Source organism: Anarhichas minor, unplaced genomic scaffold, assembly GCF_050575085.1.
Source record: "Anarhichas minor isolate MPS153535 unplaced genomic scaffold, ASM5057508v1 ptg000042l, whole genome shotgun sequence".
Classification (NCBI taxonomy): domain Eukaryota; kingdom Metazoa; phylum Chordata; class Actinopteri; order Perciformes; family Anarhichadidae; genus Anarhichas; species Anarhichas minor.
The window spans coordinates 1180634-1201002 of NW_027466488.1; the positions used below are offsets into that span (position 1 = coordinate 1180634).

The 20369-nt window shown below is 42.0% G+C and overlaps 1 protein-coding gene across 1 annotated transcript in view; it reads left to right on the plus strand.

Annotated features, from left to right (window-relative positions):
• The window catches only part of plekha7b (pleckstrin homology domain containing, family A member 7b), a 64365-nt gene that overhangs the window by 13297 nt on the left and 30699 nt on the right, over positions 1-20369 (plus strand). The window contains exons 4-5 of the mRNA XM_076110039.1: positions 15704-15787; positions 19640-19751. Coding sequence (XP_075966154.1) covers positions 15704-15787; positions 19640-19751 — 196 coding nt within the window. The remainder of the gene's footprint in view (positions 1-15703; positions 15788-19639; positions 19752-20369) is intronic.

The window sequence follows — 20369 nt, forward strand, 5'->3', positions numbered from 1 at the left end:
TTACAAGAGGCAGCCAGTGTATTGTGTGACTTACAGGTGTGTATCCCAGCCCATCTCCCATCACATATGTGGGATTGTATTGCTACGTAGCGACTCAGGAGGCGCGTCTGCTAAGGCTTTCCGGCAGCCGCAGGAGAAAAAGTGCTTTGGGATTGCAATGCCGTTAAGTGTGTGTACAAAGTGCATTTGCAGGCGGGAGAATTCACATGCATGCTGAACAGTGTCTTGTCTATCGTTCGTTTTTTGCGGCAGCTGGCTGTTTTGCCTTTTGGATTGCCTTCGGGGAGTGCATGTATCAATGTGTACTAATGGTGCAGTCTCTCCAGGAATGAGAGGGCAGAGAGGGAGAAAGGGAGAGAGAGATGCTCTCTGCATGATCACAGGTCACTGACCGCTGTGTTGATGTCAGCGGAACTGTGATCTCTCAGGCTGATTATGATGCTCTTCTATATACATGGTTAATGTGGGATGTCTCTATAGGTTAGACCGTAGTGGAGGTTTGATGCAGTCCTCCTCACCTCTAAGTGAGCCGGAGATACACTTCTCAAAGGAAGGTACTTGTTTACATGGGTTCGCTTCTCCATCCTTAGCACATCTGCTCTTAGGGCCCAGCCCACACACAGGCACACAGACATTTACTGTATATATATTTACAGACTTACACATGCAATGTCACATCTGCTGCATTTTGTACTTTTCCATGCTCTGGTGGCTCATATTGCTCTCCTTTTGCTGACATTGTATGTTGTTTACATCGTTGATTGAAGAAACACCACGTGAGCTCTCTAGTCACAGTGTTTCACCTATCAGCCTCAAAGTGAACTGAACATGCATGCAGCTGTAAATGGCCTGCTGCACATTAACAGTTTGAAATCTATGGATTTACCAGTACAACCTAGGTCAGATATGCAGGTATATGAAGGGAAAAGCTAAAGTTTTTTAACTGTTCTTTGGTTAATTCTGTCTATTGAAATGGGCTGTGACATGGTGTCGATGCCATAGATCCATGCACAAGACATCAAGCTTATTATCATTCTGTCTGGATGTCAGCCGCAGCGATACGGTTACTTAGCCTATTTATCATTCCTGCATGTGCTCCCTCATCGGCCAGCCCTCCTGCTGTGTTCTCAGCTACAGAGGCAGTGGGCTGTAAACACCAGACCGCAAAATTTCACCTCCAGCGTGAGCTGCCGATAATAGAAGTTGACGGTTTGGTTCAGCGCTGAATCAATATTATTCTCATTGTATTGTATATAGCTACATTTCAAACCTAGCTCATTTTAAACTAACATCAATGAGCCTCTTGTGGGTTTGTCCAGTCTTGAGTGGTGGTCTGTTTTCAATGAGTTAAGTAATGGTCGACTTTAGCTGGGTCTGGTTCTCCTCAAGGCGTTGGATAACATCTGACTTTTTGTTTTGTTCCAGTAATGTAGAGTGCAGCCCAGTCACACCCAGCCCATCCTTCTCTTCTCATCCCTTGGCCAAAGGGTGAAATGTGGCCAAAAGACACAGCGCTTCATTTGTATGCTTAGCTGATATAGAGGTCATACTTTTTGTTAAGTGCGGCTTTAGCTGGACTACTTCAGCCTGACAAATGACACACCTAAAATTGGTGCAGGGGACAGAAGGCCCATGGATAGAGGAGAGGCAGTAGAAAGGGGGGGGGGGGGGGGGACCTCTTCTAAACCACACACAATCTTCACACTTCCAGGGAGACTTGATGCTTCTAAGAATAGACGTAATGATCACACCTAACAGAAAGTTGTGGTATTTGAAAAGGGAGTATATTCTCTGCGTATTAAGACCGTGACCATTTAAGTTTCCCAGAATGTGATTTAGATGAGCCTCTGTGAGTGGGATAGAAATCCTGGGAAAGAGACTGCTGTGGTAAAATCTCCATCCTGCTGGCCAGGTTTTAGCTTTTGAGCTGTGCACCAGATGTGGACTACCTTCCTGCACTGATGCCTGACTTGATAAGCCTCGTAAGTCTCTACAAGCTCTCCACACACTCTCAGGACACAGAGATCTAAAAATAGCCCCTCAATTTAGTTACCCACTGCCAGCCAAGTGGAACCTCACCTAATTCATTTAATCCATCGTTTTAATTTCCTTGATAAAATGATAATGCGATAGCCTGCATGCTTAAGCAATCAAGAGGGACAGATGGGAGTGGGCCAAAACCATACTATTAAATTCGTTTTCATGTTTTTTTGTAACACTGTGTACTATGTTACAATATCCCTTATTTGATGTCTAATCATGCAATGTGGTGATCAGGTATTTAAAGCCACTTCTGTATTGAAAAAGCGTGCTCTTGTGATCTAAATAGAGAAATACCAGATAATGACAATTTAGAGGGAACATATTGTGAGAGAAACCGACAGAGCTTTGATAGCTTTCTGTGCAGAACGTTTATGCAGAACAGATGGGAAGACACTGCTATTATGCATAATATGACAAGACAATGACACCAGAAAAAAAATGAACAGTTTGCATCCTGGTAGATGTCTTGTGAGGCGGCTGGGTCTTTTGTGTTTGGTGCCCGCATGTTGTTCATTGCCACTGAGCATTGCAGTCGTGGAGTAGCTGTGTTGTGTTAGCCCTGTGTGTCACTGTAATGTAACTCCCCAGTGTGAGTGTGCTCAGTTTGCTCTGCGGCATTGTGTGTGTCTGCTCAGATTCTGTAATGAGAACTGCGGGAGAGAAGTCCCTTCAAGCCTGGAGCTAGTCAGGACACAGTTAGATCACAGCAGAGAACAGATATCACACACACACACACCTGCACACACACACACACACACACCTGCACACACAAAGAGCTGACTCAGTCGGCATGTCCTGCAAAGAGGGATTTTGGGTGGAGGAGAAGTTATTTGCTAATCTTGATGAGAAGTCAGAAATGTCTTTGTTTTTTTCTCCACTGGTAACATGGTATAGATATACACACTGAAGCAAACACTGCTGTAAAAGACAGGTCTGCTGCAGTAAAGTGTGCAGCGCTTTACAAGCTTGGGCACCCTCACGGCCAAGATTCTCTGCAGCAAAACTTTAACAGGACTAATCACATGTCTCCCCTACAGTACCGTCTGTATTTTTGCTTAATTTTCATGACTTAATCATTTACCACTGTACCAAATGGTAATGTAAACAAGGGTCTGAACAATAGATATGTCTAGTTTTGTCTCCTAGTATACATTCCTCCACCGTCATCTGGCTGAATATAGCTGCCCGATGTTAAAACAAATCTTTGGTTTTTCATGTGTGTGCGTGTGTGTGTCTGTGCGTGTGTGTGTGTGTGTGTGTGTGGCGGACAAGGGTTTGGGGGTAGAAGAAGGGTATTTAGAGTTTGGATGACATAATAATGCCACCAACATGAATGTGGAAGGGGTTTAGCCATGTTTCACAGCATGAGGGTTAGCTGAATCCGATTGTTAGAGGATCCAGTGGCTGTTTATCTGCCCCTCTGCTTTTGGACAAAAGCACTGGCAAGTGACATGGCTTTCATGAAATGGTATCAGAAAACAGGGATTAAGCTGGTTCAGATGATGTAATCCTTAAGGACACAATATAATTCAACTATGCCTGTCCTGCTTTGTTTCTCTACATTATGAAGAGCATAAGTGGCGATATCATGAAGACTTACACAGTATTAACATGACATTATATTTAAAGAAGAGATGGATGAAAACAGTTGTGTTTGAGGTTATTGGACTTAATTACGCTGCCAGCTCTTAAAGAGGTGTTTTCCCAGGAGCATGTTAATGATGTGCAAAATTGCAAATATTGAACCACCCAGAACAACAGAATAAGCTGCTGTGCCGTGTTCATCTGTGTGCTCGCCCTCATTACACATTTTACCTCTCTGCCTATTTTTGCCTTGCTTTTCTGTTACAATTTCATTTTTTTGTTTTTGTGATGTTTGATTTATTTTTGATGTTGCAGGATTATGGGGTTTAGAGATTCAAACAGATAATCTGACCATGAACATATGCAATTTGTGTCTGTCTGTGTGTGCGTGTCTGTGTGTGCGTGTGTGTGTGTGTGTGTGTGTGTGCTCAAGGGAATGTGTATGTAGTATGACAGATTGCCTAACTTTGGCTGAGTCCGACAGAGTCATGTTGCGGATCATTCATTCATTTGGTTCCGTAAAACCTCCGGGAGCAGACGGCTCTTCAGAGCTTGAAGAGACAGGATAATGCTTGGAGTAAGTCTCACACATGATAAATGCTGCTGCATGGGACTGGCATTGAGAACCTGCAGGTAGGTCATCTTTGTTTTGGTACACTTGTGCTATGGGTTGTGTCTGTTTGTGCTTGATAGGACTGCATTTTGAAGGTGCACGTGGCTAGGTATAGATGCTGACAGCTTGGTCTGCTGCACAATGCTTAGATCTTAGATGGAGTGAGGGCCCCTGTCCTGTACATTTTACAGAGAAAGCTGTCATCTCCGACTGCTGCAGAATTCGGACAAGCTGCTTCATCATAAATGATCTTAAAGCTCTAAACAGTAGGAAGACGGCCAAGAGGCTGTGCAGTGAACCACCATCTCCGTGCAGAATCCGTTTTTCATCACAGGGAGGATGCTGTGAACAGTGTTCTTTGTATGAATATCAAATGATGAATGCAGTTATACGTGGAAGTCCGATAAAGAGCCTGTCTCCCAGAATCCTCACCTGTCTCCTGGCCTGTCTCCTCTCCTCTGCTGATTTTGCGTTGGCACTCATCAGAGAAATGGTGGAGAAACATATTTAATCTTATCGGATGAGCAGAAAAGTCTGCTCTATAAATGTGTATGTGTTTGAATATTAAATAATCTCTCACCACTACATTGATGAGAACACAGCACACATAGAGTATTACTCGAGGATATTTCATTTATCATCACTCCTCCCAGTTAAGACATTTTCATCAAAAAAAGTGTCTTTTTGTCTTATTTCATTTTTTGCCACTTGAACATGAAATCATGTTTTCTTCATTAAATGTACTTTTGTCCCTCATGTGATGGCGAGCATCAGGGCACCGTAACATGTGCCGGTGAATGCTTGATGCCTGATACGTTACAGTGCTCTGCTGCTCTTGAATGCTGTGGTGCGTGTGGTGTTTGGGTGGAATTAGATGAACATATGGGGTGTGTTTTGAATGGTTCTGATCTTTGCACTGCTTCGTTGTGGTTCATAAGTTACCCAGCTTGTGGATAAGGACAGTGACGTTGAGTGGAAGGGGAGAGGGCCCAGAATCTCTTCATCTTCTCTGATTCTTTCTTCGTTGAACCTCGAGCTCTCGAGTACTCTTAATTTGTATTCTGCTGACAGTGCGATGATCATTTAGCTAGTTAAGCCTCCTACACATGGGTGGAGCTCCCTGAAGGGATTCAAGGGTGAGACGGTCAAATTCAAATGAACTACTACTTAAATCTCTTTCTTGGTGATGTTAATAAACGTTGAATCAGTTACCACCATTTCTCACTACAAGAATGGTCTTCATTGGTAAGTTTTATTAGAAATGAAACAGTTTTTTAGATATTTGGTGATATTGTTTCCTATTCTCTGACAGTGTTTTACATCCTACATTAGGTTTAGTTGTGCCAGTGTAAAGTAATGTCTCTCGGGTGGGTTTGTGTTGTTTAGCTACCTATGGCAGCACTATCAACAAGGCTTGCAGCACACCATTCACTCAGGTCTTTCCTGCCTGGAGTTGCAGATTCCAAGCCCTCCGTCTATCTCCTCACGGAGATTTTCAGCTTTAACATTCCCCCGCACTTCACATCCCCTTCTGTCCTACATTGCACAGCTAAGTGATTGATAGCTGTGTTTGGCTTCGTGGTGTAGGTCGGACTTTGTATTTAGCCGCTGAGATACTGTATGCAACACTCATGCAGATGTTCCAGCTCTTTAGCCACAGGCAAACGTGTGCAGTCTCAGGATGTAAAAGTTTGATCTACTTTGTGATATGTGATCCCAATGTCTACAGCAGTTTAGACCTCATTAGACAAATGACGACTGTGCTTCAGAGAAACTGATTGGCTTATCATATCACACATCCCAATTACATTTTGGTAATCTTCCACAATGCAGATGCAGTGGCATGAGCTAGGATGTCTTCCCGGCTGCCTGCCCATCGTTCCATCATGTCAGTAAGAGAAGAGCTGTGTCAGCGTGGGAAAGGCAAGGCAAGAAATAATTTAGGTTTGAGACGGAACGTAATTACATGCATTTGATTACATTCATTTGAATTAGGAGCCGTTGCCGATCTTCCAGTATGCTGTGCTGGCTGGCAGTTGCTTTTCATGCCTCGTTCCAGTCAGGTTCCCTCACTGTGTGTTTCTATTTGCAAGATTGTGTCAGTCGGTAGTGACTACCTTTACCTGACCTGGAATCATTCGCTTGGACCCAGACCTCGATCTGCTTTTCCTGTAATGACTGCCAGGTCGACTGGCTTGCATATCATATAGCTACAGAGCAGCTTTGCCATAAATGTCTCAGGGGTTTGTCCCTGGTTCCTCCTCTCCTTTTTTCCTCTATCATCTCCGGTCTACCATAGCATGGTCTTTGCTGTCAAATCCAATTTGCAACCTCATATTTTAAGTAAGTGGGGCCTGTCAGATATCACTGCTTGTGAGAGTGAGTTGGTGTAATGACATTAAAAGCACAAATATGCTTAGTTCAGCTCTGCATATGTGTTGGAAATGTGCTGCCACAGTAAATAAGCTTTTAAACTGATGAAGGACGCGTGCTTTAGGTGGGATTTTGGGTACTCGATGGTCAACAGCCTACAGTGTAACATGACGTGTGGTGTCAGGCAAACAAGAGAAACCCTGCGACGTGATAATAGGGGAGACATTTAAGATTCTGCTTAATACACCATTCAAACTTGATTCTTGACTCTTTTTTTTGTGCGTTTCCATTTTTGTGTTTTATTTTTATAGAACAGAAGAAGAAGAGGATTTCAAATAAAAAACCTGCTGTGACAAAGTATAACTGAGTACTGCAGTGTGGAGAGTAACGGGACAGGCAGCTGTTGGTGCTGTCCTGCTGAGTGCTGATGCGTTGTTTTCACTGATGACCTACCTTTACTTGATCCTGCATGGTCGAGTTCCTCAGTGTCAGTCAGTTACATCTCTTTCATAGCACCCGCGGAGCCTCTGGAGACGGGAGGTCAACCGCATGTTACTTCTCTTTAACCTGTGGTTTCCCAAAGCATGTTGTCATGTCACCTGAGATTGGCTCAGACCTTTGATGATAAAACTCGACTCAGTGCAGATGAGTCTGAATGTTTGTGTGTCCGTCAGTGAATTGAAGCAAAGTGCCTTTGAGCCTCCGCTATTGATGTGCTGATCACAGTGGGGGAAAGACTGTAGCGTGAGAGAAAACGAGTCATCGACTGTTCTACTTTCATCTGTTTTAGAGTTGGCTTGGGAAAGATTTGAATAGTTTGATTCATGCCATGATGTCAGCTTATCACCTTGTCTCACTAATTAGACATTTTAAGATGCTGTGTTTATCATAAAACAATTGTTATCAGTGGATGAGCTCCACTGATAACATCCATGCAATTGTAGGGCTACAGATGAGATTAATAGCATCCCCTGATGAGCGTTGCAGTCTTTCATCTCTTTTGCACTGTCAGGTATGTGATGCTTTTGCTGATTGTGTGTTTTTTGTCTTGCTAAGAGATCTTTTGCTTTGCAAAACTTTCTCTCCTGCAGCTTTTCGGTGTCCCAGAAGAGATTTGCCAAGCGAGATGAAATGTCAGAACTTTCAGACCAACTAAGCTGCTCTGATGTTTAGAATTACACAAGGCAAGATATTCATGTGTAAAGTTTTATTAGATTAATTCCAGATGCAGCGGTGCAATAGAGAAGAGTGTCTCACCCCCCCCCCCCCCCCTTACGGAGAACGTTTAGATTTGTCCTTTTCTCAATTTGTCCGGTGTGTAGACTTCCACGATGGGTTAAAAGAGGTTCACAAACTATGCCTTCTATTGAGTTTCATGATGTTGGTCTCTTCTCTTCTTTGTCTCGCTTTCATGTGAGCTTCCTATCTGCTAAAATTGGATTTAACACAATGTTATGAAGCATTATTGACTGCCACAATTGACTTTTTTAAGCCCACAGAGAAGCTGCTGCAGATGCGTGGTTTTTCAAAACTGTAGTAATGCAAACCAGTGATGCTATTTTTAGGATTACCTAACTCTAATTTCGATTAAGTGTGGAAGAGTATCAAACATTCCTTTTTCCCCCTCCCCGTATTCCCCTTCCCACTCAGACATTCGCACCCTTCAGATGATAACAATCCTTGTTAATACAAATGAAAAGATGAAATAAAGATGACTCCTGGTTGCCCTGGGTCATCATTATTCAGTGAGTATGGTGCAGGATAAATCTGTGGTAATAAATATTGACGTAAAGCTGCAGGGGCCCCGTCATCGATTTATACTCCAGAGTAATGCTCGCACCAGAAAACTTCCTAACTTTTTTCTTTGTCGCAGCGTATCCCTGTACCTATTGATCCCTAAGATAAGTGCTTTGGAAAGTCATTGTATTGTCATGGTTGGAGGCTTTATAAAACCACAATTTCTTTGATGAATTACTTCAAATCACCATTTATAAATATTTATCAGTCAGCCAAATTTGTGCCAATGGAGCAGGGGAAGTGCTGAGGCACTCGCAGTCTAAGTTTATAACAGTGCGACCAAGAGCAAACCTTCCTGTGTAAAATATATTAATAAGGGTTTTGGGCTCTTTGTGAAGCCTTTGTTTGTACACTGGAGTTAAGCCTCAAATATTATTTTTTGCTGTTGACTTAGAGTTTGAAAAATGTAATTTCCAACTGAGCAGGCATGAAATGAGATGTAACTGATGAGCAGCACCTATTTTTGGCAACATATTTCAGTATCCAAACCAGGAAATCAACATGTTAATGGCAACTTGTACACAATAAATCTGACATATTAAATGTTCTTTCTTTATATATTCAGTATACAGGAGTGTGACCATGAAATAATTATTGAAGTTTTAGTGGTTGATTACAATCAGTTAATTCATTTCAACATTAAAAACAGTTTATATCATGAAATGTCAGTGAAGTTGACGATTATTAATTTATGGAGAGTAGTGTTTCCTTGCATCCTGATTCTGTATTATTGCTCCAACACAGGCCTTTCTTGCATTCACTGCAATGCAATTAGCGGTTGCCTTGCTTATGTTTTGGAACGGCATGGCCTAAAGGACCATTGTGACTTCAATGAAATGTGCTGTGACAGAACTGTGTGTGTGTTGAATGTTAATGAGGTGACAAACCCTCTCCCTCTCTCTCTCTGACAGGGGTTCAGACTCTGGCAAGTCCTTGCACCTGTGTCTGCTCTCCTTCGGGCCTGCTTGAGCCTGCCTTTGCCACTCTGTGCCCAGTGCTGCTTGAGTGGTTTTGCTGGACGGCTACAGACTCCATAAAAGCAGAGCTTCTACCAGGGTTTTCCTGTTTCATTGATGCTGTACATGCGTGGGTAGTGAGGCATATCTGTTCTCCAGTAAGGCTGTAATCACTGTGTCGTACTGTCAACTCAGCTTACAATCTCTGCGGTTGTAAACAGTGAAGATCATGATGTTGATGATAGTAGTCAATGAGTGCAATGACAGGGAAAAGCCAGTCAGTCAGTGTGAAATGTGTTTGCTTGGTTTCCTTCATTTCCATACTGAGTGACAGTGGAGTTTCCCAATAACTCCTCGGAGAGACTGCCCATATAATTCCTCCTCAAATGTCAGCCGGGCAAGGCTGCTGCAGTGCTCTGCTATGAAGCTGATAAAGGTCAGTCAACATGTGCAAATCCTGCTGCAGAATGCTTATCTCCTTAATGGCTCCCTCCCTGTGTCTGGATATTGAGCACAAACCGCTGTTATTAAGGCTTAATTAATTCTGCCTGCCAGAGCTGGGACGCTACAGGGTGTTACTGAAGCTCCATGATATCTCTCTCTCTCTCTCTCTCTCTATCTCTCTCTCTCTCTCTCTCTATCTCTCTATCTCTCTCTCTCTCTCTCTCTCTCTCTCTCTCTCTCTCTCTCTCTCTCTCTCTCTCTCTCTCTCTCTCTCTCTATCTCTCTATCTCTCTCTCTCTCTCTCTCTCTCTCTCTCTCTCTCTCTCTCTCTCACACACGATGTAATGTCCTGTCACACATGGGTGGGGTGTCGTACACACAGAAGTGACTGTCATTACAGAGTTCAGTATTGGTTCATGGCACCTCATTTGTTGCAGTCCTTCTTTGATTTGCTTTTTTCTTATTCTTTGGAATAAGCATATCATCTGAGTATTAACAGCTTGCTGATATTCATGATACATCCGTTACAGCCAATTGAATTGTTCTGGATATTAAGTCAGCAGCCCAACTCAAATAATTGATTTCCGTTGCATGTGCTCTGGTGATTAGAAGAATTGCAGGTTTATTTACGTTTTAGTTCACTAGTGACATGTAAAGCCAAATGTAGGCTACTATATGACATTTATTTCGCCGCAACTCTTGTGCAAGATGGAAGAGCTGTTTTGATGTTAATGGCAACTTGTACATTAGAAATCTGACATATTAAATGTTCTTTCTGTATATTCAGTATACAGGACTGTCACCATGAAATAAAAAAAGTTTTAGTGTTTGATTACAATCAGTTAATTAATTTCAACATTTAAAACAGTTTATATCATGAAATATCAGTAAATGTGGCAATTAAGAATTTAAGAATTTTCTTCAAATGTTGAATGTATTTATTATTATTAAATGAAATTAAAATGTATTCTCAAACATATTTACACAAATGACTTCAACCATTTTTGGTACTACAGTAATTAGCTAGTTTGTTACTTTTCATCTTGCTTTTTTATGCTACTGTGAGTTGAATATAAATTTCCTTCTTGAGTTTTCAGACACCACAGTGCTGCTGTGATGCTTATTACGAAGGCTCCATGGAGGGAGTCAAGAGGCTCCTCTGGCCCTTGTTCACAGCGCTGGAAATTACCGCTTGCCATAAGAGCGCCTGTTTTCCGTGCTTCCCTGTGGGCTGGAACTTGTTGAATTCTCTATCAGATTGTGTGAATGTACTTAGACAGATGTTGTTGAATTGAACTGCTTATAAATTGAATATCTGTGGGAAAGGAATGAAACATAAGCTAGGGGCAAACTGCTGCTTTGTTAGCTCCCTAATCCTTGGTTGTCTGTCAGATTCGATATATTTACCACAGGCCTACAGTATGTTTGTACCAGCTGCTCCTCTGGTGAGCGTTCCTCAGGATTAGTTTCAGTTCCCTTTAAGCATAGGTCAAAGGTCAATGTCACTGTTAGTGCTTCAAAAAGTAGACTCAAACAACCCTGAGGTGCCATCTGTTTTATAAGTTGCAATGTATATTCTGGAATGGTTTAAATACTCAACTAATTAGTATTAGTCTCTCAGAGGATACCAGCCTCTCAGAGGATACCAGCGGTACACCTGTGGGACAAACACTATCCAACATCCATCTAAACATGTGGCGGCTTCATTGGTGAAGAACGTTTTGACCAGGGCGGAATGGGAAGCAGTTACTATGGCGGCGGCGGCGGAGGAGGAAGCAGAGGCTCTATGAACGGACTGAGCGGGGGATGGGGAATGTGGGATGGGGAATGAACTTAGGGGGACGAAGGCAACTGGTGCCTGCGACTGCCCCAACCGCGGTGACGCGAGTGTCTCCGATTGATTACAAAGCGACCCTCAGACAGTAGTACCAAGCCCAAACTTGACCCAGAAAGACCCTTTTCACAAGACTACATTATTGACTGATATACAGTCTGTCCACTTCAACAGCAGCTATAACTTACTGTTTCCTTTAAAGAGATGAGGTTTCACTAATTTAATTCTGTGAAAGAGGGACTAACAGATGGAGAGAGGGAAGTAGAAATAGGGGAAGGGAGGAGGATCAGATAAGCAACAGAGGTGCACCCCTGTAGGGAGGGAGTTAGATCTCTACCATCCACCCAGCAAGTGTGGGGGGGGGGGGGGGGGATACTCTCAGACAGCACGCTTGAGCAGGAGATAAAGAGCTCCCCCTCCTGCTCTCATCCTGCTGGCTCCACTTTACTCTGCTCTTTGCGGATGCCAGCTGCTACGAGCCCTCTCTGCATCTTCCTCCTGCCCTGATAATGCCGAGAGGATTTCCAAGACCTGCAGCACCACAGCGAGTCTAGCAGCTGATTCACGCTGATTCCCTCTCACAGCAGGCGAGGCTGTCTCCACTGTGTGCATGTTACAGCAGAGCATAGTAAGTAGCAAACAGCGGGTTTGGGGAGTTTTCCTTTTCACCGCTGGGACTTTTTTTCTTTTTCTTTGGAAGAGTGGTGTAAATAGATACAGGAGTTGAGACCGTAAGTGGATGGTGTGATCCCTGTCTTTGGCGTGTGTTGTGGTGCAGTTCGGAGCCTTAGTGTGTTTCTATTGGTGTGAGGAAGAGAGATAGAGGTTTTCAAACCACAGAGCTTTGCCCCTGGTGCCCCTGCTGCTAAGAGAGAGAGAGAGAGAATTATGATTTGAGCTGCAATGCTACTGTTTCTACACATTTCTTGGCTAAACTCAACTCAGTTTATAGAAAATCCCTAATTAGCTGCTGGTCCGTGAGGATAAAGGTTGGTCACAAAACTCGTATTTTGAATTGACTTACTTCAGTTAGAGTTTGAACTCGCTCTTGTTTACTTTGTGGTAACACCTCTACTGTACACGTAAACACCGCTACATGGAGAAAGCCCCTCCTGAGCCTCTCTGCAAGTATAAATACCAATCATTCTTTCTCTTCTTTATCTGGCATGATGGAAGCAGAAACTCTGCTTGACCTCATGGTTAGTGTTTTGGGCCCCTGTAACATGCTGGTGATGTGAAGCTGTGCCTTGTTTAGAGAATATTACAATATATAGAAAACTTCCCTGAACCTGTCAAACATAGAACTTTTCTCAGGATAAGTACTGTTCTCAAAATACAAAATATCTCTGCTGAGAGGGAAATATGTAGCTGATTCTTTCAACTTCTGGCCTGCTGAATTATTAATAATGATCAGCGTATGTTACCAATGTACACATATTTACAAAAGAAATGTGTGCCTCACTGCTTCATAGCTTGGTATTACTCTGTTTATGCTTACCCCATACAAAATAAAGATGAACTGAGTTGTTGGGATCTAAATCATCTTTTAAAAAGAAGCAGAGATGACTGCGAGGTAATTTGATTGACGTTGATTACTGTAATCACGATATATGTAGAGCCCCTACACACAATCATATTTGGGACATTAGATTCAAGCAACTACAACAAAGCTGTTTCCCCGGTACTTAATCTAGAAGGCAGTGTGCTACAGCTCCTCTGCAGCAGGAGTTCATCTTCTCCTTTGGGACAATATTGTCACAAGCGTTGATGAAAGCTATCGTTTTCTGCAAAAACAAACAGACCCACTGTGCTGCAGTGTTTGAACACCAACTGGGGATGCTGCGAATTCTGTGATAAATAGTTCGGAAGTAATGCGGCTGAAACAAAAGCCTCAAAGAATGCAGATTCCTAATTAACAGGGGACGCTGGTGCAGAGCTCTACAGTGTGTCCCCAGTGCAGCGCAGCAAATTACGAGTTGTTACCAGGAACAAGCCTGGCCAAGCCTGTGTGTAGGGTGTGTGTGTGTGTGTGCATGTATTTGTGATCGAGAGCTGCTTCTACATGAATGTGTGATAGTTCATATTTGATGTTATGTTGCTTGTGTGTACAGAACCACTCAGCATCATTCCTGTTCCACCCTCTGAACTTTTCTGAAATGTCAACTCGTAAATCTTTCCACCCTCCCCAGTTTGTCTCCCCTCCCTTTGCTGCATGGTGATGCAGCGAGGCACCACTTTCTGTTTGTATCAACCGGCACCTTCATAGTGCTGAAGTTGTGCTGCTGTCCTTCAGAGAATGAATCCCTTACTGCTGGATATGTACGTAGTCATCGATTTACCCGTGGCTCACTTTATGTTTGGATAGTGTGAACATGTTGAACTCTGCTATGTCTTTATCTATATCCATGTATATGTTTATGAAAAGCAGCACATGGATTTAGCCTCTGCACAGAAGCAGTATTTACTCTATATGCTTTTATTGCACGCTTGTGCGCAGTATTTCTCGACTTCTGTTGAAGAATATGTGTTGTGTTTTTTTCTGCTGTAATAGATTGTGCATGATGGTGATGGGAGAAGCTAAAAAAAAAGGGCGGGGGGAATACAATACAACACTAACAATAATGCAATTCACTTTATTATCTCACATCGTCATTCTCCCCAGTTTTTCAGCCAGTTTGAATGGGACAAAGACATCAGCATATACATTTATATCTGTTGTCTTCATACTCAGACAGATGTCCCAACACTATCTACACCTGAATAGAGGAAGTACACAGGTCTTTGCTGGTAGACTCTTCCATAATATTAGACTGTATATAGTCTAGGGCTTTAAGCAAATATGATACACTTGGGTATCACGATGCTTTGTCTCATGATACTGTATCGATTTTTAAAAATACTATTGATTTTAAATGAATAGTAAACGTGTAAAGATTTGTGGCAGACTGTGGCTCATTTTGTGTTGTGTTTAAACCTCCGACTGCTAAATAACAGTGTTGTAATCTATCTTCAGCCATAGAGAATGAAGGCCTCTGTGATATGGTGAATACAATGGAGCCTTGTCCTTATTTATGACAGTTTTCCTTAACTTAGGTATTAAAAATTGTGTTGTATCGCCTCGCTTACAGTATTGCAATATATTGAATTGCAACCCCTGCATCATGATAAATACACGGCCCTAATAATGCCGCTACAGAACTCTTCTAAACGCCACATTTTACATGTGCATACAAAATAAAATTGAAAAAGATTATGATCTAACTAAGGCAGCTAAATAATCCTGGAGAGCCATACACTGTGAAGGCCTCTGCAGTTGTGGGGTTTTCTGTAAATAGTGAGAGAGACTCAATGGAACCAAATACAATGAATGTTTGGAGCTTAACCTGCCATGATATGGTTGGGCATCAGATAAATACGTCAGTGATTAGAATCTCTTTCTTCGCGAAGCATAAGAAACATCATCCAAATACAGTATGAGAAAGAAGTAGATTCATTTGGCTATGCGTCAATATATCAGACAGCATGTGTAAATACTCGATATTTTCCAGGATTTTGTTTCATTTTGTCTCAAAACTGTAAATTCAATTGTCCAAATCGTGTACTTGCCTAGTCACAAATAAATATTCGATGGACAACAACAAACAGAAAAGGCATCATATTTCAATCCTCTCAACACCAGCACCACTGACCACTTGTCGGTTTCTTATTCTATTCTGTGACAGTAACATACGTCTAGTTAAAGCAATGAATGGCCCCATCGAACTGAAATCAATAACGCATGGTGAGCTGGCTAAGGGAGAGTGCTGAGCCCTACACTTTGTGTTCCTGACCCGGCTGCAGTGCTACCAAAGATTGTTTTTTACAGTTGACTGAGGGGGTTCATTGAAAGCTAAACTTTTAGGTTTGTGTTATAACATCAACCAGCAGCCGAATAGAACTATAGAAACACAGGACGCGATCAGGCAGGAGTGTTAATACTGACTTGATGCTAATTTTAGTTTTTTGTTGTTGTTGTTTTCCCTCCATCCTCCCTCTTTTCAATCTCTCTCTGTCCTGCAGCCACAACTTGAGGGCTACATCATTTCGACACCCGGTAACCAGACAGATATCCCCTGAAAACACAGAGTACACACTACAGGACAGGTGAGTGTGAACGATGCATGTACTGCATGCTTAAAATACAGATCGGTTAGCTCAAGGTTATGACGTGGGAATACGGAAATAGACTGGGAAATAGCCTGTCACCCTCCCCAATGTGGCATATCACGTGTGTGTGTGTGTGTGTGTGGGGGGGGGGGTCTATTATCTAAAGCAAAAACAGTTTCAGCTAAGTGTTCATCAGGAAAATGAGCTGCGGTCAAAGTCAGAACACTAAAGGATGGGCATTGTAATTATGTTCACCAAATGAAATGTGTTCATTATCATCATGGCGTTCATAACTGACTGCACTTACTTATCAGTGGCTTTAGATCCCAGAGACTATTAAATATTATTCTTCAAATGATTGCCTTTGCAGTTATTGGTAATGGAATGGCTGACACTCACATATGCTTTTGACCGTGTCAATATCACATCTGGATTGATGAATCTGTCTCATCAATCTCATCATCGGTTTTGTTTCGGGGCATTTTCCTCAGTGTAGTTGAGGTCATAAAAATGGAAGTCTGACTGTGCTTCTAACTTTGATGCTGGCATTGACAGAATGAGATTTTTCTGTGCCAAGTAGGTTTTATTTTTTAATGGTGAGACTTCTTTGAAATAAAGATTGTATATTTAATAACAACAAATCACAGAATTTCTGAGAATTTTGCATATATTTTTAGTTTATATTTCTTCGTTGTATTGCAACATTGCGGCAGTTGGATTTAGTGTCATTGTTTTATGTCATTGTAGGAATCTGTGTGAATGCTTTCAGCAGGTTTGGAGCAGAATATAAGTGGGACTGGGCGATGTGGCCAAAATAAACAGATTTCCTGAGAAATTTGAGTTACTAAGCATTTGGTATTGTCAAGTTAGGCAACGTTATTGTGTATCACAATATCTGGACATATGATTTCATATGATGTGAATCTATTGAAAGACGATAAATGATCAAATCAAATTTTAGCCCAGCCCTAAATATATGCCAGCAGGTGTCTGATCGTATTTAAGCTGGCTGGTGTAAGAGGATCATGCATCGCGCAGATTCCACTTTAGGCAGAAGCAGGTTTAGAGACATGTGACCTCCACATTCCCACCAATTAAAAGATGCAGAACTGATTGTCATTCATTTCCTGAAACTCTCCATTATCCCTAGTTCAGTACTGTTGAGTCATGGATTTGTACACCATCAAGGGGTTTTAAAGTTACGGTTGCTTTATTTACATATTTTTAACAGAGATTAAATTATTATTTTTCTTAGGAATGCCTGTCGTAATATCTCTTCAAGCTACGGTAAGAATAGCTTCAGTTACATGCCCCTCTCACAAATGTATGGCGGGGATGCCATGAAACAGGACAGGACGGGATAAGAAACCTAGTCTCTGCATATACAGTGAGCATAATACAATTAGTTTTATTGTTAAAGGAACACTCACAACGTATTTATACATACTGTCCTCACTGTCCGTATGAATTCTTGAAACCACGGCAATCGCCTCTGTGTTGGAAACTACTGTAGGAGAAGAGTTGTGCTTTCGGCAAACAGATTAAAGGAGTTCTTTAATGTGATGGATGACACATCGTATAGTGCTGGGCTGAGTATGTGTCCACCTTAACTGTTTCCTCTTACTTCCAGTCATTGTGCTATGCTAGGCCACATTAAACACCCCCCTTAAATGTAAAATAATTCTTATGGAACATCTTCTCTTTTTTTAATTAGCATTAGCATTAACATTGTAAGTTATATAGAGTGTGAATTTGAATTCGCTACTTTTAACTCTACTCCGAACCACTCTGTGTTGCAGTACACACACGTTGCTAACTGCTGTGTGCTACTTTTTCTTCTCAACCCAAGTCTATTTACTTTAGTGCGGTATTTTCCTGCCTCTCCCTTGCTCCGTTCTTTTCGTAACGCTGTTGTAGAGTTTAGTGGAGAGCGTGAAAGCTGGGGTGCAGTCTTGGTATTGAATGTGTGCGACACAAGCATGACCTCACTGGGGCGGCAAAGTGTTGCTTCTGTTCACTGTCACGGTGATGTTATGGGCTTCATTCTGCATACAATTATAGCTGAAAAGGAAGTTGGCTTCTTCCATGAATCATTGACTGCCTTCCCAGTGAGGAGAACCTCAGTGTGTTCCCTGGAGACCCGTATCGGATTGAGGACAGAGCAGCCAGCCGGCCTGGAGGCTTTGACTTTGTTATAGATTATCCCACTATGATCAATTCGTCAACTCTCCACATGTGCACCCACTGCCTTAAAGGATACAAAAAAATGCCCTCATTTCCATCATACAGTAGCAAGAGAAGCAGGGAGAGATGGAGTTTAGTGTCTTTTCCTCTACGTGATGTGAAATATCGCTCCTCTCCACCTCATGCCACGACAAATCTCCTGGGGAACTGTTCCAATGGCAGTGGTGGTAAACAGTATGAAAGCTTCACATAAAACAGCAGAGTCCCCTTGATACAACAGAAACATCCTGTACAAATGCTGGCTGCAGTCCAGGCTGTGAGTGCAGATACTGTAAGTTTTGTGCCACTGTGGTCTCTTTCTTTTCCCATTTGTTCTACTCCTTGTTTTTTTTTGCTTCTTTAGCCGCCAACACACATCTATAGCTTATCTTCTTTTCCTTAGCCTCAGTGTAGTGCTGCAACACACAGCAGGAAAAAACAACAGGGTTGGAACTGCTTTTAACCCCTTTGCGGAAAAATGCAGAGCCAGGTCACACTTTGTTTCCTATTGTAAGTTCACTGCTGCAGTCAGGAAGAGGCTCAGCCAGGGACTGGACAGTTGCATGTCAAATATACTGATTGACTGGCTGCTGATGTGTTTTGAAAATGTTGCAGAAGTTTCCTTATCGTATCCCTTCTTAAGAAATTATATTTGTATTTTCCAGGCCTGTGAGAGAAAATATGAACAAATTACAACAAACACTGGAAGTGAGTGTAACGTGGTTTAATCATTGGTGCCTGACCTGGTGGTTTTAGCAACACAGAAGACTAGCCTTCACTTCCAGAGTTTGCTAATAATAGTACAACTGAACTTGCCATAATCTCAGGATGATTCCAGGGGCATGACAGTGACTACCTTTTAATCGAGTGGTCTGCACACTCTTCCCATATAAACTCAACAGAGCACCTTTAAAATGGGATGTAATAGAGGTCTGCAGGATTTGTAGATACAAAAAAATCAAAATGTTTCCAGGACCTTGTTAAATCGAATTGATCCTTGCTGTCTCTAGTGTTCCTGTTAACTATGATGCATCTCTTTTTTAGTATAAAGTATATTATGGTTGGTTGAGGATCAAACGACCATGTATAAATCTTTCGAATAATGTGGTCTGCAATACAAAATCTTTTATTTGTCACTAAATCTAAATGGGCTGCGCTGTATTTCTTCCATGTGGATATTTCTGGGTCCATAGTAATATGATGACATCATGAGGAAATGGGAGGTGGGCTGTGGATTCCTTAGAATCTGTCCAAAGATACTATATGTGTGCGTGTGTGTGTGTGTGTGTGTGTGTCATGTGTGCTTTAACGCAAGGCTAAATTTTGTTTTGTCTTGTTAGCCGGGTGTGTGTATGATATGTGTCAGGCCAAGTGTCAATGGAGTGTTTGGCACACGGAACTTCCACTGTTAACACAGCCACCGCAGAGCCATTGGTTGGGCCAGGTCGCGTGGCGGTGTCAGGAAATAGTCACATCCTTTATATGTGAAAGCTCAGCACAGTGCTGCGCTCTGTTTCCCTGTGTGTCTGTAGTTTGTCTATGGAATTAAGAAGGAATATCACTATCCAATGCTCATCATCCCGTCTGTATTACTGATCTTCTTCTACGCTGCCTGTTCAACTGCAGGATAGAAGCCCGTATGTCCAAGTCAGCAGCCAATCAGAGATCCCCGAGCATGGTCATAGAGTCCTCTAAGGCTGTGACCTCAGCAGCAGTGGATGCTAACTCAGGGACAAAGGTGAGTTACAGTGTTTGTCTTCAGTGAGAGCCCATGTTGAGTATGTTTTACTTGTGTTAGTCAAGCTTTATAAATTTAACAACGATCTAACTAAAATATAATCACTTTTTTTTCCCAGGTTTTCTTTATTTTATATTTTCTAACTGACCAAACATCTGTTTTTGTGGTAGCAAATTGCTTTAGGAGCTCTCTTGATGACCGTTAATGCTTATGTTGATAAACTGGTTTAAACAACTCGAGAAGACATTATCTCATTCAGATTAACATGCTCAGAGAGCAATTATTTAGTCATTTTTCAAGCATGATAAAACTCAAATAAACTTCCTCTGGGACTGGACAGGGGTGTGGTGTACAAAGTGTACAGTCTTTGTGATAGACTTGCTGTTGTTTCCACAGTGATCATGGAAATTTTTGCTGCGAACGTGTTTTGTCACTGAAAATGGGACACACCACAGAAGCACAGGATGTAAAAAAATCACAGAAATATATGAGCAACCATTCTGATGATTGATTAATCGTTAACATCGTTTTTTAAGGAAATAACATTTTCTGGTTCTCTTTGTCTAACCTTGTTACTTTTCTTTGTCTAATATGACAGTACACTAAACTCAACTGTTG